Source organism: Rhinoderma darwinii, chromosome 6 (assembly GCF_050947455.1).
Source record: "Rhinoderma darwinii isolate aRhiDar2 chromosome 6, aRhiDar2.hap1, whole genome shotgun sequence".
Taxonomy (NCBI): Eukaryota; Metazoa; Chordata; class Amphibia; order Anura; family Rhinodermatidae; genus Rhinoderma; species Rhinoderma darwinii.
In genome coordinates this window covers 72,883,803-72,910,754 of record NC_134692.1, presented here as the reverse complement: position 1 = coordinate 72,910,754, position 26,952 = coordinate 72,883,803, and the positions used below count along the sequence as shown (strand labels likewise).

The 26,952-nt window shown below is 43.7% G+C and overlaps 1 protein-coding gene across 2 annotated transcripts in view; it reads left to right on the top strand.

Annotated features, from left to right (window-relative positions):
- Positions 1 to 26,952, top strand: part of GLS (glutaminase) — a 413,780-nt gene that overhangs the window by 80,103 nt on the left and 306,725 nt on the right. For both annotated transcript variants that reach the window (XM_075829939.1, XM_075829940.1), the window contains exons 5-6: positions 8,103 to 8,182; positions 17,756 to 17,919. In XM_075829939.1, the coding sequence (XP_075686054.1) occupies positions 8,103 to 8,182; positions 17,756 to 17,919 (244 nt within the window). The remainder of the gene's footprint in view (positions 1 to 8,102; positions 8,183 to 17,755; positions 17,920 to 26,952) is intronic.

The following is a 26,952-nucleotide window of genomic DNA, read 5'->3' as shown; positions in this document are numbered from 1 at the left end:
ATGCGGAGTTGGATTCTACGTCGCAATCCCGCAATTCACACTCTGTTATAGGTGACTTATTTTGGAAGGAAGAAATACATGACATTTGGCGCATGCAGCATAGCTCAGAAAGGGATTTCACTCATCATTCTCATGTCAATAATAGCTATGCCAGACTGGATATGTTCCTGGTAGACAGGGAATCTCTCTTTCTAGTTGAGTCCATGACTATTGGTGATGTCTGCTGGTCAGACCACGCTCCTATCACACTGACTCTTATGGAAACGTACAATGCCCCGCCTACATATCTGTGGAGATCCAGCCCATTTCTCCTCTCCCATCCCACACAGACACATAGACATACCTTAGGAACAGATCTTGCAGACTACTTTACAAATAATGGCACACCAGATGTCGGAATTACATCCCTATGGAACGCTCATAAAGCCTATAACAGAGGTATCAGACTAGGTCATATGGTTAAAAAACAGAGGTTGGCGGAAGTTTCGTCTCTGATGGATGAAATTCGCCGTCTAGATAATAAGAACAAATCTACCCCTACAGACTACCAGGCCTCACAGCTGCTACTTCTAAGACTACGTCTAAGGCCTCATTCACACGACAGGGTTCGAGTGTCGGCCGGGAAAATCGGCCGTTTTTGGCCGATTTTCCCGGCCGGTTTGCATCCGGTTTGCATCCGTTCCGATTCCGTTCCGGGCCGAGTTGCCGTTTTTACCGGCCGATTTGGACCCGATTTGCATCCGTTTTTTCCCCTGTCCGTTTTAAAATCGGATGAATTTCATTTAAATTTGTTGCCACACACAGCCCTTTGTAGATAATGCCACAGCCCCCCTGGTAGGTAATGCCACCCAGCCCCCTGTAGGTAATGCCACCCAGCCCCCTGTTGGTGATGCCACACAGCCCCCTGTAGGTGATGCCACACAGCCCCCTGTAGGTGATGCCACACAGCCCCCTGTAGGTGATGCCACACAGCCCCCTGTAGGTGATGCCACACAGCCCCCTGCAGGCGATGCCACCCTGCCCCCTGTAGGTGATGCCACCCAGCCCCCTGTAGGAATACCACCCTGTCCCCTGTAGGTAATGCCACCCAGCTCCCTGTAGGTAATGTCACCCAGCCCCTGTAGGTAATGCCAGCAAGTCCCCTGTAGGTGATGCCACCATGCCCCCTGTAGGCGATGCCACACAGCCCCCTGCAGGCGATGACACACAGCCCCCTGCAGGTGATGCCACCCTGCCCCCTGCAGGCGATGCCACCCAGCCCCCTGTAGGCGATGCCACCCAGCCCCCTGCAGGCGATGCCACCCTGCCCCCTATAGGCGATGCCACCCTGCCCCCTGTAGGTGATGCCACCCAGCCCCCTGTAGGAATACCACCCTGTCCCCTGTAGGTAATGCCACCCAGCTCCCTGTAGGTAATGCCACCCAGCCCCCTGTAGGTAATGCCACCAAGTCCCCTGTAGGTAATGCCACCAAGTCCCCTGTAGGTAATGCCACCAAGTCCCCAGTAGGTGATGCCACCAAGCCCCCTGTAGGTGATGCCACCAAGCCCCCTGTAGGTGATGCCACCAAGCCCCCTGTAGGTGATGCCACACAGCCACCTGTAGGTGATGCCACCCTGCCCCCTGTAGGTGATGCCCCCTGTAGGCGATGCCACACAGCCCCCTGCAGGCGATGCCACACAGCCCCCCTGCAGGCGATGCCACACAGCCCCCCTGCAGGCGATGCCACCCTGCCCGCTGTAGGTGATGCCACCCTGCCCCCTGTAGGTGATGCCACCCAGCCCCCTGTAGGCGAAGCCACCCTGCCCCCTGTAGGCGATGCCACCCTGCCCCCTGTAGGCGATGCCACCCTGCCCCCTGTAGGCGATGCCACCCTGCCCCCTGTAGGCGATGCCACCCAGCCCCCTGTAGGTGATGCCACCAAGTCCCCTGTAGGTGATGCCACACAGCACCATGTAGGTTGCACCCATCCCCCCTTTTATTTTAAACCGAAAAGAAAAATCTCGACATAATAATATTATATCAAAATATATTTATTTGTACTTTATTACACATCAATAAATACAAAACATACAAAATTAACACCCCTCCCAAGTATATACTATAGACATATAAAATATAATTAAAAGAATGTATACCAGGTTCACAAAATACAATATCAAAAATTTATATATAGAGAAATAATTCCTCCCAATAGAGAATCACATCCCAGGTAAGTAATAGCTTATACCATATGTATGAGTATCAGACTGACAGGTCCCTCCAATCAATAGAATATAGCAACCATGCTTATGATAATGGAGACCTAATCAGAGACAAGCTATAAGCAGTTAGAAATAAAACACAATACCTGTTGAGGACATGATACTGGTAGGGTGGGACACCTGGACACCAAGCACCTCACTCATGGTAATACCCGCTGTGTCTTGAATTTATTACACCATATCGAAACATCTAAAGAGCCGGCGACACTACTAGCACTAGACGCAGAAAAAGCGTTTGACCGCATTAATTGGTCATATGCTTTCCCGACCCTCAAAAGAATGGGGTTTGATGGTAACATCCTAACCGCCATTCAGGCTCTTTGCTCTGCCCCTTCGGCTAGAGTGTACACCAATGGTGTCCTCTCTCAGGACTTTAATATATCCAATGGTACTCGTCAGGGCTGTCCTTTGTCCCCAATAATATTTATCCTTTCTATGGAACCCCTGGCCCAGCATATCAAACTACATAGCTTAATTCATGGCATAAAAATTGGACACAGAACACATACCATCTCATTGTACGCGGATGATATTATTCTTTCCCTCTCCCAGTTTGTCATTTCGCTTGCCTCAGTTCTGGATGTTATTAACTCCTTTGTTAAACTTTCTTATTACAAGATGAACACTCAGAAATCCCAGATGTTACCTCTACATTTATACTCTGATGCATTATATTTCCTAAAAACAAAATACCCCTTTGACTGGAGATTGGATGGTATTCAATACTTAGGCATCACCATTTCATCTTCCTTCCGTGACCTATACAAAGTTAATTCTGAACCTCTCCTTCAATCCATTCACGCGGAATCTGATAGACTCCTCCAATATGATACGTCATGGATAGGACGAAAAGCTGCATATAAAATGCTTCTTTTACCTAGACTACTGTACTTATTTCGTACCCTCCCAATTAGCTTGCCCTCCAAATTTTCTTGGTGGCCCAAAAAACCCTTTCCCGCTTTGTTTGGTCTGGATGCAAGCCCAGAATCTCCCGACACATACTGTCTCGTGACAAAAAGTTGGGTGGATTGAGTGTCCCAAACATACACAGTTACTATACTGCCACCCTTGTGGTGCAAATTACTGATTGGTGGCATGATGATCAAAGTATCCACTGGCTTCAAATAGAATCCTCATACATATCTCCGATAAGCCTAAAAACCGCCTTGTTTTTGACCTTTTGGGATCTTCCGTCTCTACACTCATTATCCCCATTAATTCAGGCAACTTTGCAGTGTTGGTCTTTCTTGCAACGCACATCTACTGAACATAGCCCACTATTAAAGTCATACATTCCCATTGATATTTTTTTTCAATGATTGTCCCCAATTTATCATTGTCTTTGTGGTCTCTGAAAGGCATTACTAATGCCTCACATTTGTTTAAGGATAATCGCTTAGTGAGTTTTGAGCATCTCACATCTCAATACTCTATACCTGTCTCAGATTTCTTCAAATATCTCCAGATTAGAGACTGTGTTACGACTTACAATAATTTTGATGCTGTATGTCTTTTTAAAGTGTTTGGATATCTCTCTAAACGTAGCAGGGGCTTGAGACTCGTGTATAATATGCTTCACTCTCACTCACTTTTTTCTAAATCACATCCCATGCGGTCCTGTGCGAGAGACTTGGGGTGTTCCTTTTCAGAAGAAGCATGGGTGTCTGCATTTAAAATAATTTATAAAGCCTTACCTTGTATTCAACACATAGAAGAAAACTTCTCTGCGATGGTACTATACCCCAGATAGATTGCACAAAATGTTCCCTGAGTCGTCCCCATTATGTTGGAGAAGCTGTGGAAACACTGGCACACTCTATCATACGTTATGGGCATGTCCCATGCTTATCCCATACTGGTCTCAGGTTTTTGACCTCGTGTCCACAATCTCCAAATGTCATATCCCCCAGTCCCCTCAATTGGCCCTGCTGTTTTTAGATATGGGTTCATTTCCTGTACCACTACGGTGCTTAATTTGTAAAATCCTGGTCATGGCTAAACTGGCAGTGACCTGCCACTGGAAGGAGATCGCTGCTCCGTTACTAGGAGAACTGATTACACAAATTAACACGACCTATGCATATGAAAAAATCATATCCTTGGGCAACTCCTCGTTTCACAAATTCTCACTAGTATGGAATCCATGGTCCCTCAGTGTGTATTATGCTACGTGACACGCTTGCTCACTACGGTCTTGATGTCACTATTACTCCCTGGTATGGGGAATGACAGTCTGCTATGATGATATAGATGACAATTATGTTTTCTTTTTGTTTATTCCTTTTCTTTGTTGTGATACAAAGGCGTCTCTTCAACCGCGACTGCCTTAACACTTACTCTTTGTGCAGAGATGGTTTTTTTGTTCTGATGACATTGCAATGTTTGTATGCAATACTGTTATTTTGTTTTCTTACAAATGCCAATAAAAACTATTGAAACGAAAAATACAACTCATCTCGCAAAAAATAAGTCCTCATATCGACCGAAAAATAAAAAAGTTATGGCTAAGGAGACAATGGAAAAACGTGGTCATTATTTATGCCTTAAAGTCCCACTGTGGGACTTCACTATGTGTTTGATTGGTTTTATAATATGCTGCAATACTTCTGTATTACAGTATATTATGCCTGTCAGTGTTAACCCTTTAGTGACTAGCCTATTTTAGGCCTTAATGACCAAGCTATTTTTTTACGTTTTTTTTCATCGTCTCATGGCCGAATCGTCGCATGGCCTCGCAGGCACTAACTAAAGGCAGGCCTTTATTAGGCTCCCGGCTGCCATAGAAGACACCATCACCCTGAAATTTTATCACAGGATGCTGGTGGAGTGAGAGAGGGAGCTCCCTCCCTCTCTCCAAAACCACTCCGATGCGGCGCTCGCTAATGAGCGCCGCATCTGGAGGGTTAAATGAGCGAGAACGATACTGATATCGATCTCACGTGTTCGAGATTTAACTGCTCCCGGCGCTGAAACGGCGTATACATCGGAATAAAGCCCATTTATTGGCCGCCGTGAAAAGGAATATTGGCGGTCACTAACGGGTTAAACTGACAGGCATTCTATTAGTCCTTGTGTCTGGCAGGGCCGAATAGGCATACACTGATGGCAGACCTGGGGGCCTTTGTTAGGCCCCTGGCTGCCATGGAAACCATCGGCACCCCGCGATTGTATCATGGGAGTGTCGTAGGAGTGACAAAAGGTAGCACCCTCCCTCTAAAACCACTTAGATGCCATGGTTGCCAATGAACGCGGCATATAAATAGTCAAATGCCTGGGTTTTGTGGTAACTCCAATCCCGGGCCGATCGAGCCGGAGCACGGTTGTCTTTAGACAGCCTGACAACCGCTCTGTTCCATGCCAGGCTTATGACACAGCATCGTGAAAAGGACACTTAGGTACCCTTAATGACCGCAGTGAAAAGACATAGGGGCGGTCATTAAAGGGGTTTTCCAGGTCTTTTATATTGATGGCCTATTATTAGGATAGGTCATCAATACAAGATCTGTGGGGGTCCGACTCCTGGCACCTCCAACAATCAGCTGACTGAAGGAGCCATGGCGTTTGTCGCTGCATCCTTTTCCTAGTTTAAAGGCACAGTGCCGTACAGTTCCATAGTAGCTGTGCCTGGGATTGCAGTTCTGGTGCCATTCAAGTGTGGGTCTGAGCTGCAATCCCAGGCACAGCCACTAAGGGAAGTGTACGGCACTGCATGGTAAACACTGAAGAGGCCGCGGTGACGAACGCTACACAGCTTCTTCAGTGAGCTGATCGGAGTGGTTGCCGGGAGTCGGACCCTCACCAATCTTATATTGATTACCTATCCTAAGGATAGGCCATCAATATAAAAGTACTGGAAAACTCCTTTAAGGGGTTAAAGGGTATGTAAACATTTGAGGTTGTTTTTTTTAATGTATTTTGGGAAATCAACATATTTCTAATATATTTTTATAAATAATTTTGCTTAGTTTTTAGACATGCAGCTTATATGTATCCACTATACATAGAAGCTGCATTATGATGCTGTCAGCTAAATCTGTCAGTGTGCTGGACTGACGGGTCAGCTGAGAACACCTCTTGTGTGCCTTTGACAGCTTATCTAACCCTATTACCGATTTAAATGTTAGTTTATGAACTTAGAATAAGAATAAATCCCTGGATCAACGTCCCATCTCCTGAATCCAGTAATCATAACCTGTAATACTCTATTTTGCAAGAAAAGCAACAAGGCCCTTCTTGAATTTTCTCAATGGATCAACCACCACAACATCCTGTGGCAGAGAGCTGCATAGTCTCACTGCTCTCACAGTAAAGAATCTCCGTCTGTGATGATGGTGAAACCTTTTTTCCTCTACATGTAGAGAATGCCCCCGTGTCCTTGTTACAGGCCTAGATATAAAAAGATCATTAGAAAGATCTCTGTACCGTCCAATTATATATTATATTTTTATACATTGTAATTAGATCGCCCCTAAGATGTCTTTTTTCTAAACTGAATAGTGCTAAGTTCGATAACCTTTCTTTGTACTGCAACCCACCCATTCCCTTAATTTCCTTGGTCGCCCTTCTTTTCACCCGTTCTAGTTTAACTATGTCCTTCTTATACACAGGTGCCCAAGATTGTACACAATATTCCATATGTGGTCTGACTAGTGATTTAGAGGCAATATGTGGTCAGACTAGAGGCAATACTTTGTTCTTGTCATTTTCACCTATTCCTCTTTTGATGTACTCGTTGGTTGTATTTGCCTTGGCAGCAACTGCCAACATTTCTCTGCCCAAACCTCCAAATCCCTCTGCAAAACGTATCCTATCATATTGAGCATTCTGTCCTTTCTGCAGGCATCATGTTATAGAACAGGAGGAGCTGAGCAGATTGATATATAGATTTGCGCAAAAAGATTCAAGATAACCTGTAATTTATTCTTTAAATTCCCTGGTTATTGTGGTCTAAAGAGTCGAGTGGGCGGTCTCAACCATTGTTTGACAGCCTTCCCTGTATGAGTGTGCATACAGACATAGATGCCAATCGCCGAGTAGGACCGCCCACTGGATTCTTTAGCCCAGTGTTAACAGGAATTTAAATCAATAAATTACAGGTTATCCTGAATCTTTTCCCACAAAACTATATATCAATCTGTTCATCCCCTACTGCTCTATTACTTGCTGCCTGCATATTGGACTGCATGTTTGAGGTGACAAGTTCCCCTTTCAAAGACCCTTCATATCAGTATTTTTAAATGCCTTTTTTTTTTTTTCATTTGTTAAAATTTTTTATAATCCGATATATTGGGGTTTCATTTTAGAATTTATACTTGTTACCTACAGAAAAACATTTTGCAGTATAATTTTCAAGTGTAGATGTCAAGCACGCGCATTTAGGCTCCATGCACACGGCCGTGCCCGTAATCACGGCCCGCAATTGCAGGCACAAGAACGGACCTGTTCCATAATTTTCGGAAAATTTCTACGGCACGTGCACCCATCCATAGTGATACGGAAAGGTGTCTGCGGCCAATAGAACTGAATGGTTCCGTAATTGCGGACCATATTACGGTCCGCAATTACGGACAATTTTGACGACGGGTGCATGGGGACTTAGGGTCCTTTTTTATATGGCAGCAGTCATGTCCAAGGTTTTCATGAACATTGAAATGTATAATAAGCTCTGCATAGTAAGAAATGATCAGATCCAATAGAGCACCATCTGTCTTCTGCCGCAAGTGTAGACATTTTCTCCTATTTGCAGTTGAAGCAAAACCATGACCCAAAGCAATAATTGGGTATTTGAAGAAAAAATAGGTAACAATTTGTACTTTTTGTGCTTTCTTATCCCTCTACAGGTTGCTGATTACATTCCTCAACTGGCTAAATTTAGTCCTGACCTGTGGGGAGTTTCGCTTTGTACAGTAGATGGTCAAAGGTAAATGTAGACTTCCTCAATTTTATGTTTTTGTATATACGTATAAGTAAATTATTATTATTTTTTATGTTCTTGGTCACTCTATTATGAGATTAAACATGGAACATTATTTCTTTTTTTTTTTCTAAAAGCAGCTCCACTCTTGTCTATGGGTTGTGTTTTTGGTATTCCAGTTCAGAGACAATCAACAGTATGTGGCTGCTTTACAATACCCACTACAACCCATGGACTAGAGTATTCCTCCTGGGAGGGCAGAAATGGTATAAAACATTTCTTCCTTTTTGATGAAATGCCATGTTTTATAGTGAATCAAAATAAAAGCTCAGATCAGACATGAAAAAAAGCATTTACTTACTGAGCCTGACTTCTCTTTAGGGCCTGTCTGCTCCGGGCTTCTCTCCAGGGCCCGCCTGCACGCCCCACTTTTCCACAGGCTGCCACATCAGGCCCCGACACACAAGGTCTCTGTTGCGGCAGATAGAAAGTCCTGATGACGGGAAGCTGGACATTGTGTGTTGCGTCGCATTAAAACATACTGCCGCTGCCCAACGTCAGGACATTCTATGCCCCGCGGCACAGACCTTGTGTGCCGGGGCCTGATGTGGCAGCCTGTGGGAATCCAGAGTGGGCCCCCTTACATTTGCGACTGCGATTGCATGGGCAACTTGCTATATAATTAGTAATTCTGTCCAGTGTACAACTTGTGCGATGTCTTTAGTCCTTGAACAACCGACTGCTGTGCATGATGCATACACATTGTGTGTTTGGAAGTTCAGACTGTGGATCTAAATGAGCAACTTACAACACAGAGATCCAGTGATAACGTAATGTAAAGGAGTTTGCTGCTCATTGAACAGGCACTCATTGGGGCAGATGCAGAGATGAATGGAAGCATGGATGTGCAGGAAAAGCTACCTGAGTGATAACGAGAAGGAGGGATAAAGGGAGAAGTAGCAGGGAGGTTAGTCCTAAACCCGCGCACCCCAACAAGTGAGGTGGTGTCAGTTTAGTGGTCGCACTGCTGCAGTTAGACACTTCCTCTGACAGCCAGGGGAATGTTTGCTCCAGTAAGACGGAAAATAGAATTACAGGGCAGGCCAATAAGGTGCTTGTCGTAGGGGACTCCGCCAATGGGGGAACAGATAGGAATCGTTGAACAATGTGTTCTCTTCCTGGTGCTCGAGTTTGACATATCGCGGATTGTTTTGATAGATTACAGGGAGGGGCTGGTGAGGATCCAACAGTTATGGTGCACATTGTCACCAATGACAAAGTTGTAAGTAGCTGGAAGATCCTTAAAAATTATTTCAGGAACTTAGACCGTAAGCTTAGGTCAAGGACTGCAAAAATAGCATTTTCTGAAATACTACCTGTACCACATTAGTATGAAAATGGGAAAAGGTGTTTATTTTATTTTAATATTTTAATTTTTTTAATCTATAAAATTTTATTTAACTGTATTTATCTTTTTTTGAACTAGTCCCCCAGGAGGCTTGAACCAGCTATCGTTGGATCGCTTGCATAATATACTGCAATACTATTGTATTGCAGTATATCGTTATACTGACCGTCCCCTATGAAGCCCTGCCGGCAGCAATGCTTCATAGGAGTACAAAGATGGCAGACCTTGGGGTCTTTATTAGTTCATAGGAGTACAAACATGGCAGACCTGGGGCCTTTATTAGGGCCCCAGGCTGCCATGACAACCATCGGCACCCGATGATCACAGTGGGGGGGGCAACGGTCGCTTGCTGCGTTCACTTGTGACCGCGGCTGGTTCTATGGAGCAGGCTCAGCACGTGCCATACTCCCCTCACCCGACCTGCGCCGTATATACGCCGGATGTCGGGAAAGGGTTAAGGAAATCGGACAAGTAAAGGAATGACTATTTTTGGCAATGGTAACCCCTAGATAAGACATGTGGACCCTTTTGAATCTAAACCAAAAGTTATGAGAAATTAAATGTTCCTGGTCAGATTACATATTTATGCCCATAGCTTTAGATTTAAAGGCTATGTAAACCTTTTGAATGCCATATATACATTTGTTTTTTTAATAAAAAGGTCAGTCAATGTGATTGGTGCAACTTTACAAATGGTTTATTAAAAAAAAATGTTTCATTTTGAGATATAGCTACTCTGTATTCTCTATACAGAGCAGCTGCATTTTTCGCTATGACCTGAATCCGTCAGTCCCAGAGACCTGACTGGTTCAGTGTCAGTAGGTCCTGCGTGTCACTGACGCACAGGATCCACCTGTAAACTATTTAATCAAAGTTATGAACTTAGATGTGATAGATTACAGATGGATCCTGAATGTCAGAGACAGGCAGGACCCGCTTTCACTGAACCCGTCAGTCCCGTGGACCTTACGGGAGCGGGACTTAGCGAATGACACAGCTGCTCTGTATAGAGAATACAGAGCAGCTGTATCTCAAAGTAAAAATAATTTTTAATAAAAACTATTTATAAAAATGCAACAATCACATTGATTGACCTTTTTTATTTACATTTAAAAAATTAAAAAAATGCCATTCAAAGGTTTACATAGCCTTTCATCGGTTTAAAGAGGCTCTGTCACCAGATTTTGCAACCCCTATCTGCTATTGCAGCAGATAGGCGCTGCAATGTAGATAAGAGTAACGTTTTTATTTTTTAAAAACGAGCATTTTTGGCCAAGTTATGACCATTTTTGTATTTATGTAAATGAGGCTTGCAAAAGTCCAAGTAGGCGTGTTTTAAAGTAAAAGTCCAACTGGGCGTGTATTATGTGCGTACATCGGGGCGTGTTTACTACTTTACTAGTTGGGCGTTGTGACGAGAAGTATCATCCACTTCTCTTCAGAACGCCCAGCTTCTGGCAGTGCAGACACAGAGCGTGTTCTCGAGAGATCACGCTGTGACGTCACTCACTTCCTGCCCCAGGTCCTGCATCGTGTCGGACGAGCGAGGACACATCGGCACCAGAGGCTACAGTTGATTCTGCAGCAGCATCGGCGTTTGCAGGTAAGTCGATATAGCTACTTACCTGCAAACGCTGATGCTGCTGCAGAATCAACTGTAGCCTCTGGTGCCGATGTGGCCGACACGATGCAGGACCTGGGGCAGGAAGTGAGTGACGTCACAGTGTGATCTCTCGAGAACACGCTGTGTGTCTGTGCACTGCCAGAAGCTGGGCGTTCTGAAGAGAAGTGGATGATACTTCTCGTCAGAACGCCCAGCTAGTAAAAGTAGTAAAAACGCCCCGATGTAACACACATAATACACGCCCAGTTGGACATTTACTTTAAAACACGCCTACTTGGACTTTTGCAAGCCTCATTTACATAAATACAAAAATGGTCATAACTTGGCCAAAAATGCTCGTTTTTTAAAAATAAAAACGTTACTGTAATCTACATTGCAGCGCCGATCTGCTGCAATAGGAGATATGGGTTGCAAAATCTGGTGACAGAGCCTCTTTAACATGAAGCCCAGAAAATATTTTAAAATTAGTTAAAGTCTGGCATAGATTAGGGAGGGAGGTCTGGAGATCCTCAATGAATTAAAATTGTCATCCACATACTTACTCAGCTTGAAAGAGACTGAACCAAAACTATATCCTGAAATCTTTCTATTCCAACGGATTGCGAAGGCTAAAGGCTCTGCGGCGATTGTAAAGAGGAGAGGGGATAAAGGGCATCTCGGCAGAGTTCCACGTTCCATAGAAAAGGAAGAAGACAATACTTAACCCTGATACTTATCTCTTAACCGAGGTGCAGAATTAACAGGACTTGCAAAAAGAGGCCTTCAATACCCATCCTTCCCATTACCAGCGCTAAATATTCCAATTTAACGGAGTCAAACGCTTTCTCCAAGGCTAGACTCAACAGCATTAGTTTTTGATCATTAGAAAGCATGATGAAGGACATTAACCACAAGGTGTATATTTTCCATCGTTTGGTGAATGGAAATTAAACTGGTTTGGTCCAGCAAGATTAACACCTTCCCGACATTTGTCGCATGGATACGTCATGGAAAGCCAGTGCTTTCGGCGTTTTGTCGTATCCATACGACAAATGCATGGCACCGGCTCAGAAGCGGAGTCGGTGCCCTCATCGCCGGATGTCAGTGATGTCTTACAGCTGACATTCGGCCGAAATTAGCTTCGATTCGCGCCATTAACCTCTTAAATGCAGCGGTCAAAAGCGATCGCTGCATTTAAGTTGTTTGCATCTCATCGGCACCCCAGCAATGAAATTGCAGGGCTTCCAGAGGCCTAATACTGGCCTCCCGGTATGACTAGCACGGAAGCCTTCCAGGCCCTGCGTGGAGGCGGAGCCTGAAAGGCTTCCGTAGTCGACGGTAAGATGGAGCCGGCGTCATCAGCGGTGGATGTCAGCTGTATGTTACAGCTGACATCCACCTGTAATGGCAGGAACCAGAGCTAGCTCCGACTCCTGCCATTAACCCCTTAGATACAGCGATCCCTGCAGCTTAGAGGTTGCTAGCAGATCGGCAGCCCTGCCATGCAATCAAGGCTGCCGACTGCTGCTATGACAACAGCAGGCCTAACAATTGGCTCCTGCTCTGCCATTACAGAAGCCGATTAGGGCCTGCCAGGACGCAAAGCCTAATCAGCTTGCTGTCAGTGAATGACTGACAGATCTAATACATTGCACTACATAGGTAGTGCAATGTATTAGAAAAAAAAAATCTGACAGCTGGTGGGACTTGAAAATAGTGTAAAAATGTTCTTTCAAAACATATATAATAAAAGTTTCAAGTCATAAAACACAATCGCCCTTTTCCCTTATCGAGTTCTTTAAATTGAAAAAAAGAAATAAACCATACATATTTGGTATCGCTGCAACTGTGACAGCCTGAGCTATAAAAATATTATGTTATTTATTCCAGGGTAAAAAAACAACGTAAAAAACTATACCAGAATTTCTGTTTTTTGGTCACTTTGCCGTACAAATATTGGAATAAAAAGTGATCAAAAAGTAGCATGTATCCAAAAATGGTACCTATAAAAACTATAGCTCGTCTCGCAAAAAACAAGCCCTCATACAGCTCCGTCAACTAAAAAAATTAAAAAGTTATGGTTCTCACAACTTGGCGACAGAAAAATACGTTCTTTTTACAAAAGTAATTTTATTGTGCAAAAAGTTGTAAAACATAAAAAAGTGCTATAAATTAGGTATCGCCGGAATCGTACTGACCCGCAGAATAAAGTTAGCATATAGTTTATAATGCATAGTGTACACTGTATAAAAAAAAACCTCTGCCAGAATTGCAGTTTTTTGTCCCCTTGACTTCCAAAAAATAGGATAAAAAGTGATCAAAAATTTGCATGTACCCCAAAATCGTACCAATAAAAACTATAGCTCGTCTCACAAAAAAAACAGCCCTCATACCACTACGGTTATAAATAAATTTTTTTAAAGAGGCTCTGTCATCAGATTATAAGTGCCCTATCTCCTACATAATCTGATCGGCGCTGTAATGTAGATAACAACAGTGGTTTTTATTTTGAAAAACTATCACTTTTGAGCAAGTTATGAACAATTTTTGATTTATGCTAATTAGGTTCTTAATACCCAAATGGGCGTTTTTTAACTTTTGACCAAGTGGGCATAGTAAAAGAAGTGTATGACGCTGACCAATCAGCGTCATCCACTTCTCTCCATTCATGTCCATCTGTCACATAAACCCACATTAACTTTACTGAAGTGTCTTGAGAGTTAATAGGCATTGCCTCCAGCCAGGATGCGATGTCTATTCACACTCCCGACACTTCGGTAAAGTTTCTGTGAGACTTACACAGCACAGAGTGATCTCGCGAGATCACGCTGTGAATGACAGCACAGCGTGATCTCGCAAGAGCACGCAGTGCTGTGTAAGTAAGTCCCACAGAAACTTTAAAGAAGTGTCGGGAGTGTGAATAGACATCGCATCCTGGCTGGAGGCAATGTCTACCTTGCGCTTATGAAGGTGGTGCAGGATTTGCGCTCTCTTTTCAGGCGTATTCAACCCCTTCACATTGAAGGAGGCTACAGTGAGGTCAGCCATGGAAGTAGGCAGAACCGCTCTCTGAAACGTTCCCGAAAGAACAGTAGAGGCAGTAGTCCAGGATCACCGCAAGGAAGATAAGAGTAGGGAACGGTCTAGGGATAGAAAACACAGCATGAGAGAAAAACAAAAACATCAACAAAAAGGCAGCAACACAGAGACTGCCACAGAAGCTAAGCACAAAAATTTGAAGGACCAAGAAGCGACAACTGCGCTCTGGATTGGTCCAGTACCTACAGGGGGAAGGGGACAGCTACGCATGAGATCAACCCACTCTCCCCAGCATATAATAACATAAATATAAATAGCTATTATTATAGACATATTGAAAATAGAGGAGAAGGCATGTTAGAGCAGCAGTGAATACAATATCTAAGGTAGAAAACAAACTAGACATCTCTCAGTAAGCAAGAACAAAAGAGGACTTCCAGGAACTTAGAGTCACGTGAGGCAAATTAAGTCCTGGAGTAGACAAACCGAGCTCCAAGCAGCGCAAGTCCTCAAGCTGAACCGGCAGTCTCCACTGGCTGTGCAGGTTCCCGGTCACTCCCGCGTCCAGACCATCTTCTGGAACCTCTCGGGGGCCAACGACCTCCAATAGAATCCGGGTGTAAAGAAGGAGGGCGTCCTATTTGGGATCCTCTGCCAGCAGAAGACCACAACTAGGGCCACTATTGTATTGAAACGGGAGGAAGGCCTAGATCCCGGAGGAAATCAGGCAAGTCATTGGGAGATCTCAGAGTATAGGAGTGGCCATCACATCTGACCATTAAGGCAAAGGGGAAGCCCCATCTATAGGTGATGCCTCGATTCTGAAGTACCTCCAGAAGGGGTTTGAGAACTGATCTTTGTGCCAGGGTGTGCCTAGACAGATCCGGTAGTATACGAATCTGCATCCCTTGATGAAAAATGGTGGGCTGTTGTCTGTGTTTTTGCAGAATAGCGTCTTTTATGGCGTAAACATGTACATCTCTGGGCCGCTAGTCATCAAGACTCAGTGGACATAGGGCTCTATGAGCACGATCAAGTTCAATATGGGTATTTGGTGGACGACCCAATAAATTATTGAAGATAGTGGACAATGTGGAGAAAAGATCGGATGCAGGAATAAATTCAGGCAGGCCCCGTATACGTATGTTGTTCCTCCGATTACGATTCTCAATTTCGTCAAGATGTTATTGCAGAATGAATAATTTAGCAGAATGATGCTGCAGAGTGGATTGCATAGTGGCAAAACTCCAATTTACATTCTTTCACAATCTGTTTGGCAAAGAAAGTCATGTCAGCCCTAGTGGGTAGCATTTGGACAATCTGACGAATGTCCAAAAGAGTTGCCGGTCTATTTTCACAAACGGGTACAGATGAGGAGTCTGTATGACCTAATCTGAAAACAACCGGAATATCGTCCGGGTTGCGAGCAGAGTCCCGAACATGGTGGCTGGAAGAGAGGATGGCGGAACCCTGGCTGTGGGCATGTGAGAGAGGTATGGGCTGATGATGCGGGTGAGACCCCTGGTGCAACGAGGATGGAGAAGTCGGCTGGACATGAGGGGGGCTACCCCAGGAGCCAGAGGACCATGCGGTGGAAACCCCCTGTGGCCTATGGCCTTGGTGAGGTTGGATGAGCACGTGGGCCTGAGCAGCGGATAGGGGAACATGAGGTCCGTGACCCCCGTAGTCACAGTTTAGACCCATCAATGGAGCGGATCAATGGCCTGAGGGCAAGGCAGATCCAGAGGCTCATAGACAGCGGGCCACGTATCCTCCGGTGCAGGTATTCTTGGTCCGTGTGTAGCCATCCTGCACATATCAGGTACTGGAAGAGGGGCCGCAGGCCTGAGAGGAGATGTTGGGAGAGATGCCGCCTCGAGAGATGACCGAGCACTCACTTACGATCTTCGCATCTCTAGTGGTAAGTGCCGGCGGCCATTTTGGAGGGCCGAGTGTGTGGCATTGAGAAGAGTGTCGGCCTCGGCGGTATCCCCGGAGGCATCAGCGGAGTGCAGGGGGATCCCCAAAGACAAGACCTCCCCAGCAGGGGAGGCTGGCTGGGACATAGTAGCGGCACATGCATGGCCGGGATCCGCCATGGAAAGTTTGCAGCAGCCATCTTGGAGGGCATCAGCTCGTGGAGCCTGGGTTCCAGCACCCTCGACGCCCCCAGCACGGAGCGAGGAGTCAAGGGTCTCCGAGAAGGTAGGGAGTCATCTGTGGGCAGTTGGACAGCGCCTCCGGAGCACTGGGGCAGCCCAGGTGTCAGGCCCGGGCAGCCATCTTGTCCTCGGGCATTAGTCCGGAGCAGGCCCCGCAGCTGAATGGGGGTCTGCCTCCTGAAATATGCCCGAATATCACTCTGAGGGGATAAGGGACGTGTAGATGAGGCAGTCTTTCCTTTTTTATTCACCTTCCCCATCTTAAGAGCTGGATGACAGCTGATGTTGGTGAAGCTGGTGGAGTAGCTCAAGGAAGCACGTCCTCACTCTCCCATAGCTGGCCCCGCCACATTGATTCTAACAATTTAAATGCCGCTGCCGCAATTGACCGTGGCATTTTAGGTGTTATACAGGCAGAATCAAAGTGATCTTTGATTCCGCCCGTTGCAGTGAGGTATCGGCTGTATAACACAGCCGTCACCCGCTGAGTATGGAGCGCACTCAGCCCGCTGTGTAATTTGTCATGTGTTGTTGTTGTTCATCTGAGGATGTATTTACCTAATTTTAAGACCTCCTAAGAACCAGATGTTTTTTTTATTATGTCCTAAAATGTAAAACCATAGAATTCAGAGGGTGTACTTTGTTTTACTCGTGACTGCATGTAAACTTGTATCCTCCTCACCTATCTAGCGGTGTTAGCAGTTTGAGGGGGGTCAAAAGTTGTTACCGACTCTCTTTAAAACTGATTTGTGTCATTGGCAAGACCAGAGTAACCTCCATGTAGAAAAAATGTTTGGGAGGATTCCTCCAGCTCACCTTATCGCATCAATGGACTTGCGCACGGGTCCTCGTGTCGGCACACGTATGGAGTAGAAGGAAGATAAAGAAAATGGATCCAGCGCTGAGTTCTCTGAAGTCTTTTTTAAAAGGAAACTATTTCCAAGTTTTATTGTAGAATTATCAAAAAATTAAAAACAATAGCATGGTAGGAAAATATTCTCAGATAGAATGGGGATTTATGGCAGTGTAAGCGGTGCCTACGCGTTTCTGACGCTTGCAGCGTCCTTAGTCATGGCTTTAGGACGCTGCAAGCGTCAGAAACGCGTAGGCACCGCTTACACTGCCATAAATCCCCATTCTATCTGAGAATATTTTCCTACCATGCTATTGTTTTTAATTTTTTGATAATTCTACAATAAAACTTGGAAATAGTTTCCTTTTAAAAAAGACTTCAGAGAACTCAGCGCTGGATCCATTTTCTTTATCTTCCTTCTAACCTCCATGTAGTTTAAGGAAACATGCACAGCCACCTGCGATCAAACACCTGTTATGTGTTTTACTTAATGTGCTTATCCCCCTTTTCATAGGCATTCTACTGGAGATACCAAAGTCCCATTTTGCCTTCAGTCATGTGTCAAGCCTCTGAAGTATGCGATTTCTGTGAATGACCTTAGCACAGATTATGTGCATAGATATGTCGGGAAAGAACCTAGTGGTTTAAGGTTCAATAAGCTGTTTTTGGATGAAGATGGTAAGTTATATTGCTTTATGTGAGTAAAATACAAAATGTTCTGAAAAGTATTGTAAAGTGTAGTGTTTGTAGGACTTAAAGGCTGTGTAAACCTTTGAAAGGCAACATTGTTTTTTTTAATACAAAGGTGTATCCGTGTGTTTTGTGTAACTTTGTAAATACTTTTTAGATACAGCAGCCCTGTATTCTCTATACAGAGCAGCTGTATCGTTTACTATTACCTGAATCCGTCAGTCCCATGGACCTGACGGGTACAGTGTCAGCGGGTCCGTCGTGTCTCTGACACACAGGATCCACCTGTAATCTATCACATCTAAGTTATGAACTTATATGTGATGGATAACAGGTGGATCCTGCGTGTCAGAGACAAGCAGGACTTGCTTTCACTGAACCCGTCAGTCCCGCAGACCTGACGGATACAGGATTCAGCGAATGATACAGCTGCTCTGTATACAGGATAAAAAGCAGCTGTGTCTCAAAAAGTGAAAATAATTTTTAATAAAAACTAATTTGAAAGTTGCACCAAACACACTGACTGACATTTTTATTATTTAAAAAAACCAACAAAAAAAACCCCCAACACATTCAAAGGTTTACATAGCGTTTAAATGGAATTTATTGTTAATAAATGTACTCACTATTAGCTAAGACTTTGCAGAGATGTTTTGTAAAGATCACAATTCAGCAGTAATAATCTGAGCAGTGGTTAAATCATATACAATATACATTATAGAATAAATTGTACACAACTGAAGACCTCCAACTCCTACTCAATATTCTGAACTCTATTGGCCTTCAGGACACTACTCTCTCTTGGTTTTTTCCTATATCTCTGACTGCTCGTTCAGTGTATCACTTGCTGGTTCTACTTCTTCTCCTCTTCCCCGTGCTGTTCGGGTTCCTCAGGGATCAGTTCTAGGTCCGCTCCTCTTTTCTCTATACACAGCTGCTATTAGAAAAACTATCAGCAGATTTGGCATCCAGTGCCATCTCTACGCAGATGACACCCAATTATATACCTCTTCCCGTGACATCATCCCTGCTCTAATACAAAACACCAGTGATTGTCTATCCGCTGTCTCTAACATCATGTTCTCTCTCTATCTGAAACTGAATTTCGCTAAAACTGAGCTGTTTGTGTGTCCACAATCTACGAACCTACCTAAACCTGATGTCTCCATCTCAGTGTGTGGCACTACCATAACTCCTAGGCAGCACGCCCGCTGTCTCGGGGTTATATTTGATTCAGATGTTTCCTTTACTCCTTATATTTAATCACTTGCACGCTCCTGTCAACTTCACCTTTAAAACCTCTCCAGAATCTGCCCTTTTCTTACTGTGGAAACAGCTAAAACTCTCATTTTCTTAGTCACTCTCGTCTTGACCACTGTAACTCATTACTAAACGACTGACACAAAGGGTCTGTGGACCCACTGGGCCGTACCGCCTTGGCTGTAAGGCAGCTGGCCAACAGGGCGCAGGTGAAAGTCTATAGTTCGTACAGGTACCTGTGGCAGCTCAGACAGCAGCAGGGCAGGCTCGGCTTGAACTAGGCAGCAGGTAGACGTCAGGCGAGGTGAAGCAGGTCTGACGTGGAATACAGCACGACACGACTTTGGCACAGCACAGTGCTCGACCAGGATGGTATGGAATGCAAGGAACTGGAACTGGAACAGGTACAGGAACAGACAAGGAGGCAATCACATAGACAAACTAGGAAACATCAACAACGCTCAGGCATAGAAGCAGGGGGCTGGACCCCTCTTATAGACCAGAGTACTCACGGGTCAAAGTTAATCAAAAGTCTGGTACGCGCGCTGCCCCTTTAAGAGCGGGCATGAGCGTGCGCACGCTACGGGATTCGGCTGGGGTGAGTGGAAGCGGGCACTGGCGTCTCCTGAGGAGGAGGCTGGGACCAGCGCTTGTCGACTCGTGGCTGCGGCTGTCAGGAGGAGATTGGAGCTGACAGCCCGCAGCCACGGACATTACATCGCTAAACTCTCCCCTCTCCAATCCATCCTGAAAGCCGCAGCCAGGCTCATCTTTCTGGCCAACCACTACACCAATGCCTCTACCCTGTGCCAGTCAATGAACTGGTTTCCTATTTCCTTTTAGAATACAATTTTGACTTGTTACTATCACCCACAAAGCTCTCCACAGTGCTACACCTACTTACATCTCCTTCCTCATTTCTGCCTACCACCCTACTTGTGCTCTACGTTCTGCCATAATCCGCACCTCCAACTCTCGTCCAAGATTTTTCTTGTGTGGCACCAGTCCTCTGGAATGCGCTACCTGGACAATCAGATTAGTTCCCAACAATTACAGTTTTAAGCGTGCCCTGAAAACACATCTTTTTAGAAAGGCTTATAACATTCCCTAATTTGACTCCTTTTCTTTGCTCCCCTATTACATTAGTCCTTAGAACCTGACCCCTTCATTCAACAGCATTTACTTCATGTACGTCACACACCGATACTATCTGGGTGACTGGCTCATGCAGCTTTATGTGTACTACCCTCTGTTTAGAAAGAATGGCTGCACCATTGTACTAAACAATTGTACTAAACCATTTTACTGAGCCAGACAGCTGCTGCCAAGGCAAACAAAATCATGGCAGAAATCAAGAGGTCTAGATGCATATGACAAGAACATAGTATAGCCTTAAGGGAGAATGGAGACATGATTGAAACCTTTGAATACATTCCTCAACATTGAAATTGCAACACCAAGAAGGAAACGTTTTGGAATTGTGGAAATCACAGGGTCAATAGACTGTTAAAGATATGCAAATTATAAAAAAATGGTAACAAAATATTCCAAACATCTTGATTTATTCAGAATTCATGGCTTTGCCCACGTGATCTCCAGACCAGTCCCCGGGTATTATTGCGTCCAAGACAAAAGCGGGACTCATCGCTGAAGAGGCTAGACCTTAATTTCAGCCTCCATTGCCATCTTGCTGTGCACCATGATAGCCTTTGAGCGTGATGGCAAATGGTCAATGGAACACATGTAGCTGGATGTCTGGCTCGTAGCCTAATGTTGTGCAAATGCCTTCTGATGGTTTGTGTCGAAACTGGTTGCCGCCCTAGGCTTGGGATGTGGCGTCCAATTTAACTTGCAGTACAGAATTGATCAGTATGTGCCATTCTTCCAATCAGACGATCCGTCCATGCAGAGGTTCGCCTCTGCACACCTCTTGCTGTCATTACCATTCGTTGTTGTTCTCCAAACCTCCGGGACACGCAAGATCAGCCAGAGTGATAAACCAAGGTCAACTCAGTTCAACGGTTCAGTCCCTCTCCGTTTGCGACAAGTGGTCATAACTGGCACGTCGACGAACAAGAGGCATCGCACAATCATCCCACACCACTTGATCCAATTTTTGAGGTTTGTGGATAAAAGACTTTGCTTTCAATCTGGCTTTCATGCCCCTCCCACATGCCACAGATTGGATTTAGGTGATTGAAAATTTGATCTTATGCAGATCCTAGCGACACCTGCTACTTCTATTTGCATAACCTTACGGCTTGCCCTTCTTGGTGTTGCAGTTTCAATGTTGAGGAGTGTATGTTAACCCATTAGTGACCGCCAATACGCCTTTTCACGTCGGCCACTAATGGGCTTTATTCTGATGCATAAGGCTTTTTACGGCACTGCATCAGGATAAATAAACAGAGCAGGGAACTTTCAAATCTCCCTGCTCTCAGCTGCCAGATGTAGCTGAGAGCTGTGGGCTTCCCTGCTCGAACGCGTGAGATCGATATAAGTATCGATCTCACCTGTTTAACCCTTCAGATGCAGTGCTCAATAGCGTGCACCGCATCTGAGTTGTTTTGGAGAGAGGGAGGGAGCTCCCTCTCTCCCCCACCGACACCCGGCGATAAGACTATATAGACCCCGAGAAATTGGGTTGAATCCAGCACGGACAGTTAATTAAAATGGAAGAAATAATTCCAAGTTTAATTAGCCAGTATGTTTGGCAGGTTAAAATCAGGAATAAGGAGCACGGTGTGACATCCTGATGTTGTGGGGAAAAAATTGTGGTAGTGGTAGATAGAAAGCCTATGCGTTTCAGACGCTCCAAGCGTCCTTAATCATGGCTGAAGCTATTACATTATTTAACCTGCACGGTGAACGCCGTAAAAAAATATGGAAAAATTGCTGTTTTCTGTGAATCCTGACTTTCCTAACAACCCGCTGAATAAAGTTATTGTGTTATTTATACCACACGGTAAACGGCGTAGATTTAGGACGTGATAAAGAGTGGCAAAATTTCAGTTTTTTTTCTATCCCTCCCCCCCCCCCCAAAAAAAAAGTTAATAAAAGTTAATCAATAAATAATATGTACCTCAAAAGGGTGCTATTAAAAAATACAACTTGACCTTATACAGCTATGTCGACACAAAATAAAAAAGTTATAGCTCTTGGAATGCGACGATGGAAAAACGTAAAAAATGGCTTGGTCATTAAGGTTTAAAATAGGCTGCTCATTAAGGGGTTAAAGGCTATGTACACCTTTGACAGTGTTTTTTGTTGTTGTTTTTTTAATAAAATTGTGCATCAGTATGATTAGTGCAACTTTCTAAATACATTTTTATAAAATATTATTTTTACTCTTTGTGATACAGCTGCTTTGTATCCTGTATACAGAGCAGCTGTATCTTGCTCTGAATTCCATATACGTGAGGTCGAGCTCTTAACGATCACCTCTAAGTTCATAACATAGATGTGATCAATAACAGGTGCGCAGGACCCGCTGTCACTGAACCCGTCAGTCCTGCGGACCTGACAGATGCAGGTCTTAGCGAACCATACAGCTGCTTTGTATATAGAATACAAAACAGCTGTATCTCAAGTAGTAAAAATAATTTTTTATAAAATGTATTTAGGAAGTTGCACCAATCACGCTGATTTTGATCACACAATTTTATTTAAAAAAAACAAAACAACGATGTCAAAGGTGTACATAGCCTTTAAAGGTTTAACCCCTTAAGGACACAGCCTGTTTTCGCCTTATGTACCAGGCCATTTTTTTCAAAACTGACTTGTGTCACTTTATGTGGTAATATCTCCGGAATGCTTTATCCTATCCAAGCGATTCTGAGATTGTTTTCTCGTGACACATTGGACTGTAAGTTAGTGGTAAAATTTGGTCGATACATTCAGTGTTTATTTGTAAAAACCACCAACATTTAGAGACAATTTTTAAAAATTTGCATTTTTCTAAATTTAAATGTATCTGCTTGTAAGACAGATAGTTATACCATACAAAATAGTTACTAGTTTACATATCCCATATATCTACTTTATGTTGGCGTCGTTTTTTGAACATTCTTTTCTTTTTCAAGGACGTTACAAGGCTTAGAACTTTAGCAGCAATTCCTCACAATTTCAAGAAAATGTCAAAAGGCTATTTTTTTTTAGGGACAAGTTCAGTCCTAAACTGATTTTGAGGGCCTTCTATATTAGAAACCCCCCATAAATCACCCCATTTTAAAAAACTAACCCCTTAAAGTATTAAAAACAGCTTTTAGAAAGTTTCTTAACCCTTTAGGTGCTTCACAGGAATTACAGCAAAGTGGAGGTGAAATTTACAAATTTCATTTTTTTTTGCAGAGAATCAGTTTTAATCCATTTTTTTCTGCAAGAGAAGGTTTTACCAGAGAAACGTTACTCAATATTTATTTTCCATGTTCTGCAGTTTTTAGAAATATCTCACATGTGTCTCTAGTGTGGTAATGGACTGAAACACAGGCCTCAGAAGCAAAGGATCACCTGGTGGATTTTGGGCCCTCGTTTTTATTAGAATATATTTTAGGCACATGTCAGGTTTGAAGAGGTCTTGTGGTGTCAAAACAGTGGATACCCCCCATAAGTGACCCCATTTTGGAAACGACACCCCTCAGGGAATTTATCTAGGGGTATAGTTAGCATTTTTGACCCAACAGATTTTTCTGCTAAATTTATTTGAATTAGTCTGTGAAAATGAAAATCTACTTTTTTTTCTGGAAACATATAGAATTTTCTAATTTTTGCAAGGAATAAAGGAGAAAAAACACCCCAAAATTTGTAAAGCAATTTTTCACAATTACGGAAATACCCCATATGTGGAAATAAATTGTTGTTTGGACCCACGGCAGTGCTCAGAAGGGAAGGGGCGCCATTTGCATTTTGGAGCGCAGATTTTACTGGAATGGCTTTCTGTGCCATGTCGCGTTTGCAATGCACTGGAGGGACCTAAACAGTGGAAACCCCCCAAAAGTTACCCCATTTTGGAAACTACACCCCTCAAAGAATTTTTCTAGTGGTATAGTTAGCATTTTGACCCAACAGGTTTTTTTTATGAATTTATTTGAATTAGTCTGTGAAGATGAAAATCTACATATTTTCTGAAGAAACATAGAATTTTCTAATTATTACAAGGAATAAAGGAGAAAAAGCATTTGTAAAGCAATTTCTCCTGATTACAGGAATACCCCATATGTGGTAATAAATTGCTGTATGGAACCACGGCTGGGCTCCAGAGTGAAGGAGCGCCATTTGGATTTTGCAGAGCAGATTTTGCAGAGCAGATTTTGCTGAAATGGTTTCTGGGGGCCATGTCGCATTTGCAGAGACCCTGAAGTACCAGTACAGTAGAAAGTCTCCAGGTGTGATCCCATTTTGGAGACCATACCCCTCAAAGAATTAAATTGGAGGTGTAGTGAGCATTTTGATCCCTCAGGTGTTTTATAGATTTTATTACAATCGGGACGTGAAAATGAAAAAATATTTTTTTTCCAATAATATGACGTTTTAGCTTATCATTTTTAATTTCCACAAGGAATACAGGAGAAAAGACACCCCAAAATTTGTTACACAATTCCTCCTGAGTAAGGAAATACCGCATGTGTCGTTGTAAACTGCTTTTTGGACACACGGCAAGGGTCTAAAGGGAAAAAGCACAATCTAGTTTTTGGAGTGGGGATTTTACAATGTTGGTTTTTGACGCCATGTTGCATTGCGCTGAGGTACCAGTACAGTGAAAACCCCCCGAGAAGTTACCCCATTTGGGAAACTACACCCCTTTAAGGAATTTTATCATGAGGTGTAGTGAGCATTTTGACCCCACAGGTTTTGCAGAAATTCGTATAAAATAGATGTTGCAGATTGAAAATTGCCATTTCCCACATATATTCTATTTCATTTCCCAATGTGTTGTGCCCAGCTTGTGCCACTGGAGACACACACTCCATAAATTGTTAAGTGGGTTCTCCAGAAGAGTACAGCCCTAGAAGGTGCGCCATTTGGCTTTTGGAGAGCACATTTTGCTTGGTAGTAGTTTTGTTTCGTGTTTTACTGGTGATTCAGTTTATAATGTGAAGGCATATGTACATCAGGGTATATGTAAGCTTGGAGTACATCATGGTATATGTAAGCTGTGAGGTGTACATCAGGGTATATGTAAGCTGTGTGGAGTACATCAGGGTGTATGTAAACTGGGCAGAGTACATCAGGGTATATGTAAACTGTGTGGAGTACATCAGGGTATATGTAAGCTGGGCGGAGTACATCAGGGTATATGTAAGCTGGGCGGAGTACATCAGGGTATATCTAATCTGGACGGAGTACATCAGGGTATATGTAAACTGGGCAGAGAACATCAGGTCATAATAGGATGATGCAATAATTGGCTAACTGAATAATAAAATTAATTATCCATGGATAGTGACGTCCGCTTTGAACCAATCCTTTATGCACAGGCCGGATTTTTGGGTGCAGGAGTCGCACTTCCAAAGGGTGTCCGTGGGATTGTACAAAATATCCGCACTCCCGCATTGCCTAATCTTTGACTTCTTCACTAGCCCCATATGTAGCACAGATGCCAAAATGTCATAGTTTCCGCTGCATTTACAGGGTCTACCAGTGGGGGCTAGCAAATAATCACGTGGGCTTTTAGGTGAAGAACTGCTGCACATATAAATTTCTCTGGGCCGTCGTTTTGCATTATTGTGTTTAGAGAGTCATAAGTTTTTATTTTTCGTTGACGAGCTGTGTGAGTGCTTGATTTTCATGGGACGAGCTGTAGTTTTTAGAAGTATCATTTTTGGCTACATGCGACTTTTTTTGATCAGTTTTTATTAAATTTTTTGGGAGGTGAGGAGACCACAAAACAGAAATTCTTTCACTGTTTTTTTTATACATTTTTAACGGCGTTCTCTGTGCAGTATAAACCACATGTTTACTTTATTCTGCGGTTCGATACGATTATGGCAATACCAAATTTGTATTGTTTTTAATTGTTTTACTACTTTTACACACTAAAAACACTTTTTTACTAAATAAAATAATGTCTTAGTGTCACCATATCCTGAGATATCCTATGTATAGTTTTTTTTTTTCTAACTATCAAGGACTTGATCAAGGAAACAGGGCGGGTTTTTATTAGATGAATAATAATTATTAACTTTTATTAGATAAAACTTTTATTTATTTATTTTCCTAAAACTTTAGTTTTTACACTTGGGGACTTGAAGATCTGATCTTCTGATCCCCTGTACAATGCACTGCACTACTTATGTAGCGCAGTGTATTGTAACTGTCATTTTACAACTGTCAGTCTATTAGGTCCTGCCTTTGGCAGAACCTAATAGTCTTCCGTCCCTGGCCGACCAGGAAGTCGTTGCTACACTTCCTGGTTGCCATAGCAACCATCGTCACCCCACAATTTTTTGCGGGGGGGCCAATGGGTTGCAGAGGGAGCCCTCTCCCTCTGTATCAATCACTTAAATGCCACTGTCGCTATTGACAGCGGCATTTAAGGGGTTAAACGACCGCGATCGGAGGGAACCGTGATCGCCGCCGTTGCAGTGGGATGTCGGCTGTATATTACAGCCGACACCCGCTAAAGATGAAGCGCACACAGCTCCTGTGCCCGCTTTATCCTCAGGGCGTTACTATACGCCCATTTGCGGGAAGTGGTTAATAAAAAGTTTTTTTTTGTGTTTTTTTTACATGTCTTTCTCTGATCTCCTCACGGATCTCACA